This window comes from Phacochoerus africanus, chromosome 7 (genome assembly GCF_016906955.1).
Source record: "Phacochoerus africanus isolate WHEZ1 chromosome 7, ROS_Pafr_v1, whole genome shotgun sequence".
In the NCBI taxonomy this organism is placed as follows: Eukaryota; Metazoa; Chordata; class Mammalia; order Artiodactyla; family Suidae; genus Phacochoerus; species Phacochoerus africanus.
Window position 1 is genome coordinate 39,599,396 of NC_062550.1, and position 23,538 is coordinate 39,622,933.

At 40.8% G+C, this 23,538-nt stretch overlaps 1 protein-coding gene across 1 annotated transcript in view; it reads left to right on the forward strand.

Annotated features, from left to right (window-relative positions):
* The first annotated feature begins 230 nt into the window (after positions 1–230).
* TPH2 (tryptophan hydroxylase 2) overlaps positions 231–23,538 on the forward strand; it is a 97,316-nt gene continuing 74,008 nt past the window's right edge. Inside the window, exons 1-5 of the mRNA XM_047788533.1 lie at positions 231–1,037; positions 3,400–3,552; positions 5,259–5,442; positions 5,553–5,653; positions 10,791–10,858. Coding sequence (XP_047644489.1) covers positions 933–1,037; positions 3,400–3,552; positions 5,259–5,442; positions 5,553–5,653; positions 10,791–10,858 — 611 coding nt within the window. The 5' untranslated portion in view covers positions 231–932. The remainder of the gene's footprint in view (positions 1,038–3,399; positions 3,553–5,258; positions 5,443–5,552; positions 5,654–10,790; positions 10,859–23,538) is intronic.

Sequence of the window (23,538 nt, forward strand, 5' to 3'; positions counted from 1 at the left end):
AGCTTAAATCCTGCCTCAGCCACTCTTTAATTGTGTAAACCTTTGGCAAGTTGTCTAAATTCTTTGTGCCTCAGTTTCTTCATATGTTAAGGGAAAATAATTGTTACTGCAGTGTAAGTGTTGTTTGACTTTTTTGACTTATTGTAGTTTCAAGTTATCAAAGGAATGACTGATATATAGGCATTTGGTTTCCTTTTCTTTCCTGCTTAGTGAGGAAGATTCTAGGGTTAGTGTCTCAACCATATCTACATGTGGATAAATCACAGCCCCACATCTCCTGTACAATATGAGGGCTGCACATCATTGCACAGTGGCATCACATGGTTGGGAAGGAGTGCCTTTTATGAACGCCATTACAGACACACAAGTACATGCACACAGTCCTAACACATCAGATCAGAAGAAGTTTATGAAAGTAAAATGGCTTAGGGATTCTGCAGTGTTGATCTTTCTTAAGTTATTTTCCTCCTTTTGGAAAACTTTGCATTTATAGTCAACCCCAGGCTGAGGTTAACTTGCCAGGAGCAGGTTTGAGAGATGAGAACTAACGTCAGGGGATAGATATTTTCTTTTACAAATAAAACCCTGTTATGTATTGTTCTCCACCACCCACGCCTAAGCTGCTACTCGACTTATGAAACAATTCGAACCACGAACACAGATAACCCCAGGCTTCAGGTCTGTAATCTGACTGTGGCCATCAGCAGCCAGAAATGAGTTTCTTTCTAATCAGTCTTGCATCAGTCCCCAGTCATTCATATAAAGGAGCCTGGAGAGAGGAGGATTTGCATTGCTTTTTCTTCAGCACCAGGGTTCTGGACAGCGCCCCAAGAGGTCCACTGCTTGCAAGCCTCTGCTCTCTCTATCTCTGCGTGCTCATATTGCCCCTCTAGTCCCCCCTGCTGCAGAGAAAGAAAATTACATCGGGATCCATGCAGCCGGCAATGATGATGTTTTCTAGTAAATACTGGGCAAGGAGAGGGCTTTCTCTGGATTCAGCAGTGCCTGAAGAGCATCAGCTGCTTGGCAGCTTAACAGTGAGTATTGAGTAGCTGGCACTCTCCAGAGGAGAGTTTTCTAGGGTAGCAGTAGTCTTACCCTTGCCATATGAACACCTGCCGTAAATACACACACCCTTCAACTCCTTCCTCTTTCTGTCTATCCTGCCTCCCTCCTGTATGCCTTAACTCTTCCTTCTCTCTCCATAAAGTAAAGCGGGTGTACTGATCCCTGCTTGCTAAACTTTCTTTCCTCAAAGTTTATAAGTTGAATGTAGTTTCCGAACATTAAGAATGAGAGGTTGTATGGCCCAGCGTCTTACATCAAGAACCAAAAAAAGTGTGTAGAATTTTGAAAGGCTATTTGTTATGAGTAGGAGCAAGGAGAAAAATTAAATATATTTCAATGGTTCCTGCAAGATTTTTGTGTTTTCTATGCCCCCTTCCATCTGCAAAGACTGGTATTTAACCACAAAGTAATATTTTCTATTTCTGTCTACAGGTGCTGGTTATTGCAGTAAAAGAAAGATCAGATTCCTTTCAAAAGTCTTCCTGTGTTCCTCATTACTCCATTTCTTTTCAGTTTAATTGATGGGGTAATGAAAGCAATACACCTCTTGTTTCAATATTTAAGGCAGTTTTCGTTTAAATAATAACAATGAACAAGTAATATTTTGCAGGATTTTAGATCCTCATTTGGGGTATAGTCATAGGATTGAATAAAAAAGACAGTGAAATAAACATATTCATATTTCTAGTTATTAAAAATATTAAATGTTAATTCATTACTGTAGTACCAGAGTTTATCAACCAATTACAATTCAATCTGTACTATAGAAAAATCTGTTTTAATATTGTAGCTCCAAATATGTGCCAGAGGGTTGTATTGTACTGGTATCTTATTACTGCTAAAAAGTGTTGAAAAGTAATCAGGGCAAGTTTTGGAGAACTATTTAAATCAATTTACGAAAATGAGTTTAAAAACATAAATAGATTTTCTAACATTTAAATATCATGAATATTTGAATGAGATATTACAATGAAGAATTCTGAAATTGTAATGAACTGCTAGAAGGAAAATGAAGAAAACTCAAGGGTTATGATTAATGTACAATAACCCTTTCACGTAAAAAATGCTGTTGAAATATATGATCTTTGGCAGATGTTAAGAGTATTAGGACCTCTGAGCTTTTAATGAGTAAATATACTGTCAAATGCCAATGCCTGTATAAACCTCTTCTTTCTCTCATCATAAATTATAAAATATTTATTTTTATGATATATGAATCTAGTGAATTCGGCAATATTAATATGTGAAAATAGAGCTAGTAGAGAAATGAGAGGAACACATGGCAAGACACCAATCACTAAGTTCCATGTCAAATGTACATATCTCAGTTTCATGAGGAAATAATAGATTGGTGTGACTGCACTGTATCACTATCTGCCAGGGAGAAAGTTCTGTTTGCCCAATTCTTCATTTGCATACAAAGAACACGAAGAAGTACATCCCCTAAATTTGCTGTCTGTCAAAAGTTTCCAGCTTTTTTATTGTGTATTTCTGACAATGTGATCTGAGTTTCCGAAATCTATCATTTTTTTCTTTAACCAGTAGCACTAATAGTCATTACTTAGGTATTATAGTGTCTTGAATGGTCAATGAAGTGTTAATCTTTTTCAGTTCTTCAGATTCTAGCTTAGCTCCTCAAACGATGAGCTAATCCTCCCTTCCTTCCTTCCTTTACATTTTTTAATTGCTGAATTTTGATAGCCGCTTTTTAGAGATCACCTGCTGACACAGATGACCCTAATTGAACACACTTCTTTGTGCTGAACTTCTGCAGATAGATTCACATTGACAGTGTGGATCTAATTGCAGAAAGTAAGGTTATCAATTTCAGTACATGTCCTGACATATTTCAAAACAAAATGAATATATTGTTTTTAATATTTAATCAAAACAAAAATTATTATTGTGAAAAATATGTTTGGTCTTATTTTTGTTATGTTTAGGAATCATTATAGCTTCCATGTGGTTTAACTAGGCTAACAGATCACATTTCATACTGTAAAATAAACCTAGAAAGAAAGGTGGGACTTACTCATCCTTGAGACTTTTTACTTTATGGTGGGCAGATTTTTGTTGCTATTAAAGTGAAGCAAATATGATTCCCTTTTAATTTCAACCACTGGCTGATATTTTAGAGCATTGTAAACAGTGTTCCTGAGCAAATTAGACCAATACTTATGGTACGAAGATATGAGTGACTTTGGCAACTTCTCCTAGAGTTTATATGATTGCTGGGGCTTCCAATGTATGAATAGACTCTGGGGCAAAAAAGCTAGTTTTAGAGAACTCTGAAATCCTAATATTTGTGTGTGTGTTTCTACCTTCTTGAAGCTAAATAAAAGTAACTCTGGCAAAAATGATGATAAAAAAGGCAACAAGGGAAGCGGAAAAAGTGACACTGCTACCGAGAGCGGCAAGACTGCAGTTGTATTCTCCCTCAAAAATGAAGTTGGTGGATTGGTCAAAGCACTGAAGCTCTTTCAGGTGAATGTAAAATATCACTACCTAATTTTAAAAATGCCTCATGCTGGGTTACAAACCTATCATCTGTTGTGAAATATTACTGAATTCATTTCTGGATAGTGTGTTGAAGTTTCAAAGAAGCCAAACTTTGTGAGGCTTTACAAGAGGAGTTCTTCTGTCAAACAATGAAATAAGCAGATTTGTGGGAACCGTGTTTTATGAATTCAGAGTCAGTCTATTAGTAATGCCACAGACTGCTACCAGGTGAGGAAGTCAGGAATCAAAAGTATGAGCCCCACACCTGGAGATGCAAATGCCAAAGAAGTCACGGAAGATATCTTTAAATATCAAGAACCTGCAGCCTGATTAGATTTGTTAGCATTTGAATTGTGCACATGTCCTAGAGCACATTTATTTCATAAAATGAGGTATATTCTTATAGACATTCAGCATTCCCTTAAGCCTCATTGTTTCATGAACTTAATGTGTCTTTTGTAAAGATGAATCACTCTCCTTAAACTTGGGCTAGGCCTAGCTCTCTCTTTACCTTTAGCCCTTTCCTAGGCCAAATGGGTAGTTTGAAACCTTAAGAAAGAGCCTGGTTGAGGGGGAGGTGAGGAAAGCCCAGAATAAGTTTAAGTATTAAATTGCTGCCCTCCTTCGAAAACCGTGTAAGGAGACTTTTACCCCCGAAATCCATCATGATAGTTGCAGCAACACATCCTTGCGTGAAGTTAGGCCAGAAGTTGCTGAAAGATACCAGTTGCTAAGTGGTTCCATTTAGGAATTTGTTTTCTTCTTCTTGTTGTTTTTTTTTTTTCACCTGGCTACTTTTCTCGCCTCCCCCTGCCCCCCATGTGGGCCATACTTTGGCTAGTGTTTCCTAAACTTCAGTCATTTTCATATTACCTTCCCAGTTTCTGTCTTATATGTCTGCTATTCATACAATTAATTACTTTTCCTAAGATTATCTTATTATTTTAAAACTTTATTTCAGAAAGAAATGTTACACTACTATAAAGTCTGGGGTTTGAATTGTATTTTTTTTTTGAAAACATACAAAAGTAAATCAATCGATCAATCTGTGGATTATATGATGATGAACCCCCCCCCCCACACACACACCCCAAGAACTCATGCATATCACCAGTGGGATGTGGACTGCTCTGAAAAATGATAATGTTCATAATTATCATACATTTTATAGGGCCCTTTATGTACCTTAATGCCCCCCCCCCCCATTAAAAATGAGACAGGAAAACCTACACATCGTCACTTTTCTTATTAATAGAAACAGTGGAAAATTTTCTTTCTTTTCTTTTCTTCTTCTTTTTTTTTTTTAGGGCCACACCTGCAGCATATGCAAGTTCCCAGGCTAGAGGTCAAATTGGAACTGCAGCAGCCAGCTTAAGTCACAGCCGCAGGAACACCAGATGCGAGCCTCATTTGAGATCTACACCACAGCTCATGGTAATGCTGGATCCTTAACCTGCTGAGCAGGGCCAGGGATCAAACCCACGTCCAATAGATACCAGTCTGTTCATTACCACTTGAGCCACAGTGGGAACTCCAACATTTCCATATTTTAGTCAACTAAACAGTGAGGAGAGTGCCTTTTACTCTTTTGTGGGCACTTGGTTATGAGTTGAACAAGAACGTGAAGAACATGCCATGGCATCTCTTTTACTGTGCCCCGAAGGTGATTTAGAGATGCTATATTTTCACAGGAAAAACATGTCAATATGGTTCACATTGAGTCCAGGAAATCCCGGCGAAGAAGTTCGGAGGTTGAAATCTTCGTGGACTGTGAGTGTGGCAAAACGGAATTTAATGAGCTCATTCAGTCACTGAAATTTCAAACCACAATTGTGACGCTGAATCCGCCAGAGAACATTTGGACAGAGGAAGAAGGCAAGGCCAGTTTTTGCTTGTCGGGTAATCTTGCAATCTGACAAATGCTGCAAGGGGGAAAACACAATCTATGAGCTAATATTTTTGAACCTGCACTGTGTTTTCAACAGAGCTGGAGGATGTGCCCTGGTTCCCCCGGAAGATCTCCGAGTTAGACAAGTGTTCTCACAGAGTTCTCATGTATGGCTCTGAGCTGGACGCTGATCACCCAGTAAGTGTCTAGTAAAATCTATTCTACTCGTGCTCTGCCAGCTCCGCCAGTGTGCCATTTTCTGTGCTGTAGTGCTTTATTGTGGAGCAGTTTATTATTTCTTCCCCATGACTGAGAGCAGCTTTTAAATGATAAAGCTTCCCGGTCCACATGCTTTGGCTGGAGGAAGGTTAGAAGGATGGCATATCCATCTAGCCTTCACTTTTTAAAAGTGTTGGATAGAGGAGGAGAGTATAAACCTTGGAGAATATTTCCATAGAATTAGCTCGAAATATACTTGCAGATGGTGACCCTTGGAAAAATGATGCACTAAAATTGATCCTCCTTTGGGAAACTAGAGAGGACTAGGCATTTTTGGGGCTATTTTCCTTGACTGGAGGTAGTTGGGAGTAGAGGGATGTGGTGGACTTCAGTCTTGATGGAAAGGCAGGCGGAATGAATAAGACTGTAATGGAAGATGCATCTTTTTCCACATCTACACTGAATCTATTTACCACCATCTCTCCTCTACTCCAGTAAAAATGACCACCTTTAAAGAAATACAATATATAGTAAGCATTTCCCATTATTCGCTTTTTCCCTGTTTACATCAGTTTTTATTTAACGCAAGAGGTCTGGAACTTCTTTATGCTCAGAATTAAGTACAGTTTATAGTCTGGGAGAAGCAAACAATGTACTCATTTGCTACAAGCAGCTTTTTCCCCTGGTGCCTCTTGTCTAAAAATGGGCAGATTAAAGGGTGAAACCCAAGCAGATGGGTCATGCTTCTAGGAGCCTTTTGTGGTCTGAGGGCAGTGGTTTTCAAATATTCATTTTATTTAGATGGAGGAAATCTGGAAATCTGATAGTGAGACTGTATGGAATGGTTCTCTTAAGTGTGGTCCCCAGGACCAGCTGCATGAGCATCCCCTAGGGGTTTGTTTTAACAAGCCCAGACTTCAGTTTGAAAACCACTGCTTTAACGGAAACAACAGCAGCTTCAACAAAAGGGAATTTTTCAGTCAAACCAGTCAATTGGCATAATATATAAATTCAGGCCAAGTTGCAGCAGACCATTCAAACAAATAATTCAGTTGCATGACTTAAAAAGCTGAATCCTCTTTTTTTTTTTTTTTTTTGCCTCCCCCTGGCACTTGGAGTTCCTGGGCCAGGGATCAAATCCAAGACACAGGTGTGACCTACCAATGCCAGATCCTTTAACCCACTGTACTGGATGAGGGATCAAACCTGTGTCCTGGCACTGCAGAGATGCCATTGATCCCTGTGAGCCACAGCAGAAACTCCAAAAAGCTGAATTCACTCAAAGAGAGTGCCAACATAGCCTAAAATTTCAGAATAATTCACAGTAGTTCACATATAAGGCTCCTGAAATTTAGAAAAATAGTCAAAAGTGACTTAATATTCATCTATTTATTTTCCCCTTTCTACCTCAGAAGAGAGAATTAGCACAGAAGCCTGATTTAAGAGATTATCAAGTAACCGGATGGTCTAGATACCAGCTGTTAATTTGCAGGATGACCTTGGGCAAGTCCCTCTACTTCTGCAACTCAAATTCTTTATGCAAAAAGTGGAAATAAAATTCTTATTGACCTCAAAGGGGTGTTTGCAAAGCCTAGTTAATAGAACAACGGGAAAGCATTTTGGCAAGAGTGAGTGCTTAATTCCAGGAAAGGAAATGCTGTATTAAATCATCCAGATCAATGCCTAGACAGTAAAGGATTTCTTGCTAACCTCCTCTTTCCAAATGCTCCCCTTAGTCTAGTTTGGAAATTACTCATCCTGGAGAAAAGGGGGTCAGAACAACCACAGGAACCACTGACCTTGCTGTGAAAAAATTTATTCTAATACCCAGCATAGATTTTCCTGTGCTTAAATTTGTTCCAGTACTCCCAATTATACCCACCTTATGATACCTTCTCTTATTTTCTGTGCAGCCACTTGAAATAATTGCAAGTACTTAACAATCTTCTATCTCACTCATCATACTTTTCTGCCACATACATTTCTTTCATAAGTACACCAAATATTCATTACATAAAATTTGATATTGGTAAATTGGTATTTTTTAAAAAAGATTATTATTTGATGAAGATGAAAAAAGTTGTATAAGGAATTGCTGTGCCTGGGAATAATCCTGGTCCCAAGGCAGGGGTTATTATGTTAGGAGGGTGCTCTTGTACTGAGCCCCACAGAAGGGACTTAGCATATGAGTCAGGCTGCTGAGGCTCCCTAGAAAGGGTTAAATGTGTAGGTCAACCCATCTCAAATTTAAATGGACAAACAAATCACTTGGAAGATCTTTTCAAAGGAGGATCTTTTCAAAATGCACTTGAGAGGCCTGAGAGTCTGCATTTCTAGCAATCTCCCAGTTGAGGCTTATACTGGAGATCTGGAGGCCACAGTATTAGTAGCAAGGATCTAGACTGGGAGGGTCTTTCAAAGTGTTGCTTCACCCCACCCCCCTTTAATACAGTGCTTGTTAAAATGCAGTACCTGGAGACTCATTTGAAGTGTTCCAAGTCAGAACTTCCAGGGATGGGCCTTGGAATTTGCATTTAAAAGGATTTGCTGGAAATTCTGATGATTTCTAAAGTTTGAGAAGTAATGTCCTAGCTCAGAGATTCTCAGACCTAGCTTTCCATCCAAATAATCTGTGGGGAATTAAAAAATATACTCATGCCAGGGTCTCAACTCAGAGTGCTTAAATCAGAACCTCTGGGAGTGCGTCCAGGTTTGGAGTATTATTTAAAGCTCTGCAAATGATTCCCGTATTCCACCAGGGTTGACCTATTGGGGATAGCTATGTGTGCCCGTGTACATTCAGCTGTGCACTATTGTTGCTGGCTGGGTCTTCAATTCCTCTTGATTTAAATTGAGAGAGCAAGAGTGATGTGCAGAAGATACTCTCTGAGTGCTAGGATTTCCAGATTTGGCGAATAAAAATATCAGATGCCCAGTTAAATTTGCATTTCATATACACAATACATTTTTAAAAATGTAAGTATGCCCCAAATGTTTCATGGGTGTCCTGTATTTTATCTAGTACCCTTATCCCTGGTTTCAGTTCAGAATGGATGACCAAGAAATGCTGTGTCTCTGTAATCGCTGGTGTTCTGTTTTGCCAGTGCACAGTTCAGTCCTGGAGGCTCTGAATGTCCCATAACACTTGTGTAATCACCATAGCACTAGGCTAGTGAGGCAGGATGAGTAAATCACTCTCTTGCATGCCTGGAAAATGACTGGGTACTTGCCAAGAAGAGACAGTCAAGATTCTTTGGGAAGCCCAGCAAATTATGATGCCGTTACCATGGGGGATGTTACCATGCCATTACTACTTTGGCAGGAACCAGGGGACAGATGCTATGCTTTTCACTCTTCCTTTTGTCATGACCTGCTTTCTTTTTGAGTAATAAAAGTGTTTGGAACTCTTCATTCTTACCATCCCAGGTTGCTTGGTGTGATAGTGAGTATTGAAACCCATGTTTTCTAGCATGACCATGACTACCCTCTATGGCACAGGACCTTTTCTTGGGTCATAGACCCATTTGTGAAGGTGGTAACTATGGTCATAAAATTTTGTATACACATTTGAAGTTTCCACAAGCCTGCCTATGAACTCCAGTTTAAAAACTCTCAATGCCCAACAGAAGAAAGAGAGTGCTAACTTCAGGAGGTGGCGGGGCAGGGGGGCACTTCATTTCTGCAGGGCATTTGGGTGACCTCAGGGCACTAGTGCTCTCCCTCTGTTAGTGACCCTCGTGTCATTCCTAAGAGAAAAGCTGTTGCCAGTGGAAGTTCCTCATTTCCATTCAGCGTCTGGTCCTATGCAGATTTCTGACCTGAAGGCCAGTTCTCCTTCAGCCAGAGGAAAGAACGGAATGCTATACTCTGAGTTGAGGTTCCTCTTCAACAGCCCCCCTTGCATAAGTGAGTTGACACAGAGTGACCAGCCTTTGTGGGCCTGTCCCAGTTCTCCTCCCAGAGCCCACAACCCCAGTAGCCTGTTTCTTTGCCTGGCCTTTCTTCTTAGAGTGGCCCGAGCATCCTGGTTTCCCTTTGGGGCTGCAGGGGTTGTAGAGGTAAGAAGTTAAATTGAAACAATTCCTGCTGGGCTTCCAGCCATTTGAAGAAACTACCCTGGAAGGAAATGATCTTCTGAAAGTGCCTGAAGGAAAGGAAAATGGAAAGTCTGTTGACAGCAGTAGAAGTTTTTGAGTAAACCAGAAAGTCCTTTCAGAAGGAATCCACTTGATTGAAGAATGACAGATAGGATGTTTAATTTCCCAAATGCTTGAGATGGGTAAAATCTTGAAGTTGGATGAAGACTAGTCAGAACTATAGGAACTCAGAGGGGAAGGGAACTAGCCTGTTATCCTGAGCCTATGTGCCTCTTGTATTCCTAACATACAGCAAAACCTCCTTAATTCATCCTAATTTGGAGATTTGATGATTATTCTGAATCCTAGAATTTTTTGCCTTTTTTTTTTTTTTTTTTTTTTAAGGCTGCACATACACGGCATATGGAAATTCTCATGCTAGGGGTTGAATCAGAGCTGCAGCTGCTGGCCTATGTACCATAGGTCATGGCAACACCAGATCATTAACCCGCTGAGCAGGGCCAGGGATTGAACCCTCATTCTCATGAATACTAGTTGGGTTTGTTACCACTGAGCCACAACAGGAACTCCCCTGAATGATAGAAATTTAATACATGTATATTTATTATTCATTTACACGAAGATATTAAATTTGTGTTAACTACTGAATAACCATGTTAAAGGGACCTGTTTTAATGAACAGATAAGATTAATTTGTAAGATCAATTGTGTAAATGATAGAGAAAACCAAAGGATACTGTACACAACATCAATTTGCTTAATTAGCCATTCTGCCTGCTTCATGGAAAGGTTAACTTTAGTCTGAATTCCTATACATCCCAAATTGGGATGGTCCAAATTTAATGAGTTTTACTGTAAGAACAGTTTGCTTCTGCCTGTGTCCTCAAGGTCGTCATCCAAGGAAAAAATTTACATTTGAATTGGACACTCAATAAATATCACAGTGATTTTCTTTTAGGTCTTCTGCAGCTAATTTTTTGGGCACTCTGTTAAATAACTTAATCTCTTTTCTGTTTAAGGGATTTAAAGACAATGTCTATCGACAGAGAAGAAAGTATTTTGTGGATTTGGCCATGGGTTATAAATAGTAAGTACCTATGTAACTCTTTCCTGTAACTTGTTGCTGTGTTAAACAGACCTGTCTTCTCTACACTTTAACTTTTGCAGAAAGCAGACACAAACCATTTTAAACACTCACCAACTCTGAAGGCTTTAAATGCCAACATGGATCTTTGACTTTGGGTATAATTGTAAAATAATGAGAGCTGCTGGGCACATGCCAAGTAACATTTTCACCATTGTACTCAGCTCAGCTAAGGCAAGGAAACATTTTTGTATACTCTGCAGGGCCTGGAAAATGAGCTTTAATTTAAATTCTGACTTGGTTTTTCAGTAACCCCCTTCCATGTCCAGTTTCCCCAGGGAAACTTGAGGATTCAGAAAAAAATGGTGAAAAGGCTAGTGTAAGCACCCATAATAGGAAAGTGTTTGCTTTTCAGGAAAAGGGAAGCTTTTTGTAAGCTGGAGAGTCTATGGAAGAGTTTCATACCTACTCTGGGATCTAGGTTGTTATGAAATTGGAGAGCCTCAGGAGTGGGCTGAGCACTGTGCACAGTGCGTGGACAGTGACAGGAGGTTTGTGACTGGCAGTAATTGTAGTGTGGTAACTGCAGGCCACGTCTGGAAAAATGGGGTGGATGGTAGGCTTCTGTTTCTTCTGCTCACACTAATAAAAGTTATAGGAGTTCCTCAGTGGTCCAGCAGGTTATGGATCCAGCACTGTCACTGCTGTGCCATGGGTCTGATCCCTGTCTGGGAACTTCCGTACACCATGGGTGCAGCCAAAGAAACCAAAGCAGACAAACAAAAAAGCCTTACAGACCATTACAGCACTATCACTGTCTTTCCTTTGGTATGTGATCAGCTACGTGAATCTTGTCATCAGAACAAAATCTGTGTCTGTACCTGAAAGGAAAGAGTCTTTCTTACTTTAGTTGACTGGTGAGAGCTTGACTGTCCTATGGGGCAAGTGTGTCCTAAGTAAGAATTTAGGGCATTATGTGTGTTAGAGAGGGCACCATTCTTTGCCTTTTTTTTTTTTTTTCAAAGAAGCCTGACACACAGGTGCATAAAGCAAAGTGAGAGGAGTCCACATTGCACTTCTGATTGGGACAGTCATTTGCTCATTTCTAACCTCCCTAGATGCTTCGGTGCGCTTTCCTTCCTCCTCTTAAGCCCCAGGCATCCCTCATTCTTTCTCCACTATGTTTATAATCATAAAAGTCAGCACTCTTTGGCACATGCTTTTCCACAGGTGTTTACTCCAGTCCTGTATTCTCCATTCCAAGCAGTTTCTTGACCCTCTTTAGACAACTGTGACTTTCTGCCCCTTCACAATGTCGGTGTATTCACAGCCTGTCCTGGCCCGAGCCCAACCTCATGCCTACCTCATGCCCTCCCTTTTACCCTCAGCACCAGCTGGCTAACTCCATCTCCCAGTGTTTCTGAGTCAAATTGCCAAGAGAGGACTCTAATCAGCCAAATTTACTTTTTCACATCAGGCTCTGATAAGTGTTTGCAAGCCTTAAGGTTGGTGCCCCTTGGTTCACAGACCATCCCTTTGGAATCAGGTCATGTGTGCGTAGATGGGTCCTTAGAAGGGGTATGGACAGGACAGACCTCTGGGGCATGACCTTCCCAGGACATGATAAAAGCTCAGTGCTTGGTAGAATTTTTTCCTTAGATAAGACAGATAAATTCCCACTGTGGGGCAATGGGATTGGTGACATCTTGGGAGTGCTGGGACACAGGTTGAATCCCTGACTCAGCACAGTGGGCTAGGGATCTGGCATTGCCCACAGCTGCAACTTATGTCACAAGAGCGGCTTAGGTCTCATCTCTGGCCTAGGAACTGCATATGTCATGGAACAGCCCAAAAAAAAAAAAAAAAAAAAAAAGAGAGAAAGAAAGAAAAGGAGTTCTCATTGATTGTGGCTCAGTGGGTTAAGAACCTGACTAGTGTCCATGAAGTGTGGGTTTGATACCTGGCCTAGCTCAGTGGGTTAAGGGTCCACTGTTGCCGCAAGCTGTGGTGTAGGTTGCAGATGAGACTCAGATCTCGTGTTGCTGTGGCTGTGGCTGTGGCCCTGATTTGACCCCTACCCTGGGAACTTCCTTATGCCTTGGGTGCAGCCCTAAAAACAAAACAAAACAAAACAAAACATTAGAATGAGAATGAAGAAGAAAAGAACAGATAGATAAAAATGTATTTTATATGTAGATGCTATATATAATATATATAAGAACAACATATATATGTGTGTGTGTGGGTATATACGCACACGAAGGATTTTGTTAGCATGGTGATAAAGGGACTGCCTCAAATATAATTTATTTCTTCTTGCTATACCCCAGAAATTAGACAAAGAGAGGCTGAGAGTGTGGTGATACTAATAGAAATGGTATATATTTATCAACCAGTTTCAAGGAGGATTGATAATGGGGAGTCTTAAAAGTTTTAAAGAAAACGTTTATATGGAGAGGAGACAAAATGAGCCCATATAATTAAAATGATGGAGGATGAAGCTCTCAAACTGAGAGAGTTTGCATTTGCCATTTCCCCAAAGATAAAGACAGATTGAGGAGTGGTGTCTATGGAAAACAAAAAGTAAGAGATGGAAGTTTGCAATGGTGGAGATTTTGTACCAAGGAGGGCTACATGCAGCTGGAGCATTCCTCTATCTGGTCCTGGTATTCGAGGGGCCTGGCTCTTAGTAACTGAATGTTCAGGAGGCTGAGGTAGGCAGCATGCTGCCAATTCATCGTTATACAAGGAAAAACTACTCTCGTAGGACTCACAAAACTCTCCCTGTTGTTAAGATGTTGAGTTATGTTATTTGGTGGCTACAGAGTCAGAGCAAAGAGCGTTTAAGAGAGTTTGGAATCCAGGGGCATTATAACCCTCTCCTCTGGGCAGTGCTGACCACAGAGAATAACAAAGTGATTAAAAACTGGGGCTCTGGAGTCACATGATGTGGGGTTCGAGTCCTGGCTCCACTACTTCTTGGCTGGGTGAACAACCTCACTGTGCTTCCCAGCTTCTTCATCTGGGAAGTGTGTCTGACAAGAGGACCCATCTCAGGTCCATTGTCGGGATTATGAAAGAGAATGTATGTCCGGTGCTGAACATGGAGATGGCTCATGACTTGTGATCATAAGTGTCAGTTGTTCTTACTATGCCCCCTTTTCTTCAGGCTGTCTTCAGTTTCTAGTTGATCTATTTTTTCATTTTTTAGCTGTGTTAATGCTATTGTTTATTCAACATTTTAGCAAATGTTGTAGCTCAAATGTCCCTAAACGTAATCGTCGGAAACTCTTCCAGTTTCTCATTTAAAGGCTACTCATACACTGACACTTTTCATGCTGACCAACTCCCTCTTTATGGAGAGATTTCATAGAAATGAATCCTATTCCCATTTGGGTATATCTGGGGAGTTGCCAAGATACTGAGATACTGATAACAGATTGCCAGTTGCTTTGAGTGCTTCTTGTAAATGGACAGTATGAGGAAAGTGGTTAATCCTGCCTCAGGCCATCACTGCTGGGGCTTCTCTAAGTATGACTTTGAGGATGGATAAGGGCTAGCCACTGTGTGTGTGTGTGTACACTTATGTGTATATGGGCAAGCACCCTGAGGGCTGGGAGTAGGCTTGTGCAGTGGTGCTCGTGGGGTGGGGCACAGGTACTTACAAATCCCAAGTGGGTCTGGACCATGGTTTGCAGTGTGCCGAACAGTAAGGAAGGTTTCCTTTTGGTTTAACAGAAAATAAGGATGCAATTTCTAATTGCGATACGCATTTTTCTAGTGTTGATGGTTTTCTGCGTGAGCAAAGGAAAAAGATGTCAATACAATAATTTACTGAAAATAAGTTCATTTGAGGGGCTTCTGGCAGCATGCTGCAATCTGATTTTCCAAACCAAAGCTTGTAACCACTGGTCTGAAGGGCAGATTATTTGAAATTGGAGAGGTTCTAAAATATCCAGCATGTGAGGTCTCTGCAAATATAGTTTTGTAATAATAAAATTAAGGACTCTTTGGACATGGGGAGAATAATTTAGTTCCCTGTTGATAATTTGTTCAGGCTTAATGGGCACTAAGGAAAAGTCAAATATACGGTCAGAAATATAGATGGAGGTGAAGTACAGATATTTTGATGGTGTCGTAGTGCATGGCAGGACGGAATTTGAGGTGTCAAAAGTAAGGGGAAGGAAAAGAAGTGAAATCCAGAATAATATATATTGAAACCAATGCCCAGAAGCCCTCTGGGGAATTCGTGTTGAATCTGTATTTTCTATGATCGTCTTGAAATGATAAAGCAGGGGGAAAGAACACAAGCAGAGAAAAATGAAAAAATTCCACTCAACGATGGAAAAACAGTAGGCTCAAAGTCTGTGTTACTGTGAAGCCAAAAGGGGAGAGGGTGTGGGGACATCTCAGCACACTGAGAACTGTCGATAGGTGCCACTCAGGGGAGTTTCTGATTGACAGCGCTGCCAAGAAACAGGATTGATTACCCAGAGGCCGCCGCCACCGCCTGCAGACATGCCTGCGCGGCAGGGCCACGAGGGTCTGGAAGGCCTAATTGCCTCGCCAGTAACAGCAGAGGAAACATTCAGTAGTGCAAATATCATTCTCCACACACGACCTGAGAAGGAACTGAATGCAATGGATGGGGAGGGCATTGTTTCTAAAGTCTCCTGTAAGACGATGTGCAGATCACACTTCGTCCTCCTCCACCCAAATCGAAGAACTCCTAGTATAAACAGAAAAAGAAGCACCCCGTGATTAGATAACATGAAGTGTGTAAGACGTGCCGTTCAGAGGAAATGGAAGTGCGTAGGGGGCAGATGGCATGTGGAGGAAGAGAAAATTATGACTGTGATGCTGTGGCTGTTAGGTTTGTCTGAAACGATCCAGTTTTCTGTCACTGGCACCTTCATATTTTAACCCTGGCATTAGCTTTGTTACATTTCTGTGGGTTTCACAATTGCTATATTGTTGGGGAAGAAAAATCAGTAATATATTTTTTCAATGGACTGGAAATAAACACATTTTTCTTTGGGGGCTATTATAATGATTATTCCTCAACAATAGGCATGCATATTTAATTTAATTATATTTTTGGTGGGGGTAGCCGTAGTTATTTCAGTCTGTCTCACTCTCTTGGAAAAGGGCCCCGAGCTCTGACTTTAATTATGCCACTCTTGTTTGCTTAAATTGATTTTGAATATTACTATGATTGTGTTTGTTATAAATGTACTTTCTGCTGGTTGAAAGGCAGAGGTATATGAATCTCATATTTTTCTTTTGGAGCACTTTCTCTTTATTTTTTAGCCCTTGGAATCTGAAATGTAAACAGGTAAAGCAAATATCAATGGGTAAGGTAAACAAGGGAGTTTCAACATATCAAAATTTGCTTAAAGTTGAAAAATTCTCTAAATTTTGAAGAAAACTCATTTGATTTCAAATTCAAGGACCCTAGTAACTCCTTAATATCTCTCAGCCTCAGTTTTCTCCTCCATAGAATGGGGATAATAGTATCTCTCTGCCTCTCTCCTGCGAGTGTTTTAAGGATTGAATGAAATCAATGTACTTTATTATAATCTTTATCAAAATAATAATGGGGAGTTCCCGTTGTGGCACAGTGGAAACAATCTGACTAGGAACCATGATGTTGTGGGTTTGATACCTGGCCTTGCTCAGTGGGTTAAGGATCCGGCGTTGCCGTGAGCTGTGGTGTAGGTTGCAAACACAGCTCAGATCCTGAGTTGCTGTGGCTGTGGTGTAGGCCAGTGGCTACAGCACTGATTTGACCCTAGCCTGGGAACATCCATATGCCCTAAAAAGACAGAAAGACAGAAAAAAGAATAATGAAATAATCTAGATCAAAAGCCTGGGGTTTATTCAGACCCCTGACCCACTTAGAAGACCGTGGTTGTTTTATCCCGTTTCTCTTTTGATATGTGTGTAGAGTGGTTAAGAGCACAGAAATTGGAGCTGGATCACCTGGGTGAACTCCAGCTTCACCACTTACCAGCTGAGTGACCCCTGAAAATTATTTGTCTTCTGTGCCTCAGTTTCCTTATCTGTAAATTGGGGATAACTCTACCAGTGCTTTATAGTGTTGTCGTAAGGATTAAGTGAGCTAATATATTAACAGCATTTTGAAGATTACACAAGAACTGCTATTTAAGTATTTGCTAATATTGTTATAATATTTTTCTCACTTTAACTGACCTTTCCTTTTTGTCTACCCTTATGAACCAAATTTTTTTTGTTGTTATCTTTTGGTGAACACCCCCTTCATTCCCCTTGGCCAGTACTATCTTTAAGCCCTAACTTCTGTCTGATTTTTACACTGTATTAGTTATTCATTGCTGTGTAACAAATAATCCCAAAATTGGGCAGCTTAAAACAACAAACCGTTATTACCTTGCAATGTTTCTGAGGGTCAGGGATTAAGGAGCAGCTTAGGTGGGTGGTTTGGGATAAGGGTCTTTCTTTCACAAGGCTGAGTCGAAGTGTTGACCAGGGAAGCAGTTTATCTGAAGGCTTGACTGGGGCTGGAAGATATGCTTCCAGCATGGTCACTCACATGACTGGTGGCAGGAGGCCACAGTTTCTTGCAACATTGGCCTCTCCACTGGGCTGCTGAGTGTGCTCAAGATAAGGCATCTGGCTTCCTCCAAGTCAAGTGGTCCAAAAGAGAACAAGGCAGAATCTGTCATGCTTTTTATAACCTTGTTTCAGAAGTGACTTACCATCACTCCTGATATAGTCTGTTGGTTTCATGACCCAACTCTGACACACTGTGGGAGGGGACTACACACAGGGATGAATACCAGGAGGTAGGATTCACTGGGGACTGTTGTGGAGGCTGTGTACCACATACACTTAACTTGTGTTCAGTGTTATTTCTTTAAGACCCTTCCTAACTTATCTACCACAGTGGGTGCTAGTACCTTATGTGCAGAACTAATGCTCATGAAAGCAGAGGTACCATGGTGTACCAGAACATGTAGCTGTGTGTGTAGGCTCTGGAACTAGACAAAACTGGGTTTGAATTCCTGCTACACCACTTACAAGCTCTGTGGCCATGAGCACTGACCTAGTCTCTGAGTCCCAGTGCTTCCATCTTCAAATGGGCACAGTGTCCACATCTGACATTGTATTACAATGTCCGTGGTTGGGAGGATTATTTGGTGATTACAGAGCCCAGATGCTAATTGGTACAAAGTGGTGTCAAATCTATGATTGATGTGATTATTATTAGCACATGTCACATGTTTCTCCAGTTCATGTAATCATCTGTTAAGCTCATTTAAAGTGAACAAAGGACCTTGAAGTGTGAATGAATTAGGGAGTTTCAGGCTCCAAGATGGACTGGGTTAAAGGAGCTTGAAAAATATGTCTGTATGTGTGTGTGTGTGTGTGTGTGTATGTATGTATGTGTACATTGCAGTTTCATGTAATTTATGCACACAGCTTGCTCCTTCAGTCTGAAAAATTGACCATCTCTAGCACCTTCCCAGGCCAGTGAGTCTCAGCTAAGTTTAGAGAGGGCAGGTTGGGGCTAGACCATGTTGGACTCATCCCTGAGTGGTTGATGGTGGTAGAAAATGCTCACTGAAGCCGGACCTCTGAGTTGTCATGTTCAGATAGTTTTAGCTTCGTTTTGTTAAATTCCTGCCATGCGCTGGGCAATATGTTAAACATGTTGCTTATGGTCTCTCAATCTCACACTAAGCCTTTGAAGTAGGTGCCATTACTGTACTCATTTTGAAGATCAGGAAGCTGAGGTTCAGAGACATTAAGAAACTAAAGGTGACACAGCAGATTGTGTCACCTGCATAAACAGTAGCTGTTGATGCTGTCATTTCTCTGAAATTGGGCAGTAAATTGAAGAAGAGAATGAAAGCAAAAATTTATAATCTTAGGTTGATTTCCCAGGTGACCAGAATAGTTTCTAAATAAGGTCACTTTCAAGTATTCCTCTCATACAGAATCTAAACGTCTTTATTTGTTCAAGAAGGCACACCTTTTCTTTTTTCTGCTTCTCTTTTTTTTTTTTTTTTTTTTGGTCTGTAGGTGGCTATAGCACTTGACTTAACATAGGTAGCATCATACACAAGTTGAAAGTAAAAGTGACAGAACTAAGGGACTTGATATTTTAAAAAGTCATTCTTCACAGAATTCTCAGCATATTTGAAATGTACAGTTCTTGTGTGTACTTAGTACACTTATGACCTTATGACGCCGGCACTCAAAACAGCCCCTCTCTGACTTCAAGGCTTTGCTGTCTTTCCTGAGGCACTCAGGATGTCTGCCTGGCCCTGGTGTGGCAAACCCAGCAGCTCGCCCTGTGCAGCGACTTTGTTCTCTCAGGCCCTGTGCTTTTCTCCTCCAACTTGAAGCCGTGGCCCTCGTGGGATACATAAATGGCTGGAAAGAAACACAGCTGGGCTGAGGCTTAAAAAACAATTGCCAGGGATTTCTCCTCTCTGGCCTTTTCTAGTTGCGAGCCTATTTATTTCTTGATTTTTTTGACTTACAAAATTGCACCCTTTGTGATTCATTTGCTCCTAGTGTAAGTACATACTAAACAGAGACTCTAAAACAAAATAGCCCCAAATGGGGACTAGCATATTTGAAAAGTGCAATCACCCAGGCAACAGGCTTATTCAGTTTGGGTGAGCTTGTGAATATTCTACTCGGCGCCTCAGAAAGAGAGAGGAAAATTCACTCATTCAACATGGAGTGGTGATGATTTTAACCACCTCTCCCCATCTAAGCAGAGGAGGGCTTTTTTTTTTTTTTTTTTTGCCACCTTCCTTCCTCCCACCCACAGCTCCAGCTACCACGTATTGTCAAAATGAAAGCCTCCAGAACCAAGATTCAGTGATATGCTGTGCATTCTAAGATGTTGACTAGATACATAATCATGGCATGGATTTGCCTTGGAATAAACACATTGGGCTTCCAAGCCAACATCTCACTTCTCAGGCCTCCTCAATTTTCCTTTTCACTAGGTGACTCAGTGGAAGTCAGCCATAGGTCTGTAAAGAAAAAGAAAGAGATGGACAATCAGAGACAAAGGCTCCGGACAGATACAGGGTAGAGCTGTGTGCTGCCCTGCCTCACCTCCTGAGGCCCACCACTGGGCCTATTGGGATTTCCCTGCTTACAGGGAGCTGTGACGATTTAGCTTATGTTTCAACTGGAGGATTACTGATGTTGAGTTTTTTCCTACGAGGCATTTGCAATTATTGCAAGTTGCAGAAAAATAACTGGGGTGGCTCCACCTCTCCACCTTTCCAGAAATTTCAGTTGACCTTAGCATTTCTCATTTCATGCGAGAAGAGGCATGATTTATGGATCCTGCTTGGTTTCAGAACGTAGCTTAAAGGAATACATTACTAGCAGGAGTTGCGAGTGCCACATTACCTATTTTAAGATGGGCAAATCTTAATTGGAAACATAACAAGTAGAAGGTGGAGAAAGAATGAAAGGGAAAGTTATGCTTTCTTAATGAGGAAAAAAACTTAACTGGAAGTTGCAAATTTTTATCCTCGATAACATTTTCCTCATCACTTTCATTGGCAGATGGTCACCTTGATGAATTGTGGCCTCTATTGTGATGGGGGACTGAGCTTTAATTTTTTCCCTGCTCTGGCCTTTTGAGAAGATGCACCTAAGAAGGCAAATAAGTCTTCTCCCTGACTGAGCTAATTTTATCCCATTCCATTATCCTCTATTGATTTGCTTTCCCAAGTTTTGAATGAAACCGAGATGTATGAGGCTGTTTGGGTACTTTGTGACTCCTGCATAAACACCAGTTGTTGATGCTTTAATTTCTTTGAAATGGAGCGGTAAATTGAAAAGTAGAACAAAACCAAATATTTGTCGTACGGGGGTCATTTCTTGGATGACTTGGATAGTTTGTGAGGAAGGTCACATTAGGCATTTCAAGAGTCCTTCTCTTGTAGAATTTAAACACTTTTTGTTTTCTTTTTTGAAGAAAAAATCTGCATAGCCATTTGTATTTGACAGAGGTGGTATACACAAGTTGAAAACAAGAGTAATAACATTAAATGACATGGGTTTTAAAAAAGTTATTCTCCTCTGTACAGAATTCTTAGCGTATTTGAAATGCACTGTTCTTGTAAGTATTTAAAATAAGTCAGGCTTTATGGGAGAAGCATTTTCACACCAAATGTTTCTCTCTACCTGAAGTTCAACTCAATGGCTGAAAGGAAGGGAGCCTGAGAGTTGCAAAGAAAGACAAAAGGGAAAATTGATTTGGAAAAGATTTCTCCATTTTATTTTCGGGGCTTGGTAGGTGTTTTAGATGTGCGTGAATGCCTCAGTAGGATGTTGCCTGATTATAGCACGGCTCCCACAGCGGTGGAAAACATTAACACTGTTCGGCCAGGATCACTTACTGAAAAGGACAGAAGTTGCACCAAATTCTAACGTCTCTAATGGCGAATGAGGTATGAGTATTTTTCCTTTGAAGTGATTTTCATGAACATGAAGGATTAAAATTATTTCCACAACTACTGCCTGAGAAGTGAATGGATTTATATGGAAGAGGGCAGTTTTTCATCTCCAGACCTATTCCCAACCCTGCAGGGAAATGATGAGATTTTTTTTTTTTTCATTTGCGTACACCTGGAGGAAGGGAACTGACTATATTGGGTACCTATGAGGTACTAGGCATTGGCCTTGGTGCTTTGCAGATGATGTCTCGTTGATCCTGTGTGTTGTGTGGTTGTCTTATTCCCCTCACGAGGAAACAGAAGCCAAAGTCAATGCAGCATATTTATTAGGTACTCAGACTTTGCACTGAGGTGTGTTGGTTAAGAGTGGGGTCTCTAGGACCAGGCTTCCTGAATCTGAGTACCTGCTCTTCCATGTACTAGCTGTTTGCTCTTGGGCAGATCACTATGTCTGTTATCCTCAGTTTCCTCAACCATAAAGTAGGGGTACTGATAGTCATTTACACCATATAAAGTGAGCATTATATGACATGATCCATGCCATTTGCTATTATGTTGTGTTACTATTGTTACAGTTAAATAGATGGGTGGATGAATGATGCTGTTATTAGGCCCATGAACTATGGAGTAGCTGTGTTCTCTCTCATCCACCACTGAAAGAGGTTAGGGCCCAGTAGTCAGCAACGTTTAGTCCCTATTGATTAAGACAAGATATATGGAATTGTTCTGGAGACCCTAGCCTGGCTCTTTATCCCGATGGCCTGAGATCACTGGCTGCATTGACTTCTAAGCTCTTTTCTGGATTTTGTCCCCTGAGTTTTCCTTCCTGTGTATGTTGAGCATGCATATGCCGATGGATGTTAGATCTGCTGTTGTTGCTGTTGATATTTAATTTCATGGTAGTTTTGGCAAAAGAAAATCACCCCTCTGGAACGTGATAAGGGCTTTCTGCAAGGTGAGAAAATGGTGGGAAGCCCTATCCTGGAATGCACAGGACAAATAAAAACAAACAATTCCAGGAGTTAAATCTTCCCTCTCCCTGAGGCTCCCTAGGTGCAGTAGTTTATTTTCATTATGTCTCTTGTAAAGGCAGCACCGATATTAACAATGTGAACAAAACAAACTAACGTTTTTTGTTTGCTACCATCTGAAAGTTCCTTAGGGCCCATAGACTCATTTGCGAAAATTCATGTGCACAAAACTCATTTGCAAAAAGCAAATAAAATATGTGATCACAAATGCTCTTTACCTGACTGGCCTAGGGGACTAGCTGAAAATGAGTTCGTGCCTTTACAGTTTTCTCTCTGGTATAGTTTAGCAGTCCCAGGCTGCCCAGGCTCCTCATCAAATGAACCCCTCGTTGAACCACTTAACGTCAGATGACTTGAATGGTTTCAAGTATTGATATAACTCAAGATTTGGTTGTTAAGTCACTGAACTGATTTGTGAGTTTCCTTTTTGAAAAATTGCATTTTTTGGGGTCTTTTTAGGGTTGCACCTGTGGCATATGAAAGTTCCCAGGCTAGGGGGCGAATTGGAGCTGCAGCTGCCAGCCTGTGCCACAGTCATAGCCACACCAGATCCGAGCTGAGTCTTTGACCTACACTGCAGCTCACAGCAACACCGGATTCTTAACTCACTGAGGAAGGCCAGGGATCAGACCTGTGTCCTCTTAGATACTAGTGGGGTTCGTAACTGCTGACCCACAACGGGAACTCTGAAAGATAGCATTTAATCCCATTGTGCCTGTGGCTTTGAAAATACCTTTGAAAACCCATTCATTAAGGTAGCTAGCCAAGGAAACAGCTCTGTGTTTAGTTAAGTTTGGCTTTTATGTTGCTTTGGATTTGCACAAGCTGCTTTCTTTCCTGGTGAGTATTTTGGCTGCAAGTGTGATGGGTGACAATGCCTAGAAAACCTGAGTAAGAAAATTAGAAAAGAGAAACCCAAACCTGTAAGGTAAGCAGGATACAGGTTTAATTGGAAGTTATCAGAAAACTTATTAAAGTCTTAGAGTTTTTAGAGTTGCTTTTTCCTTAGCAATTAAAATACATGAGGCAGGGATGAGGTAAGACAAATACCTACCTGCCAAACTTTCTGATAAATAACTATACTTTTTCTTAACCTTTAAATGGGTGGCTTGTTTTGGTCTGATTGGTTGATTTACTTATTTGACAAATATTATTTATTGAAAACCTATTTGTTCCA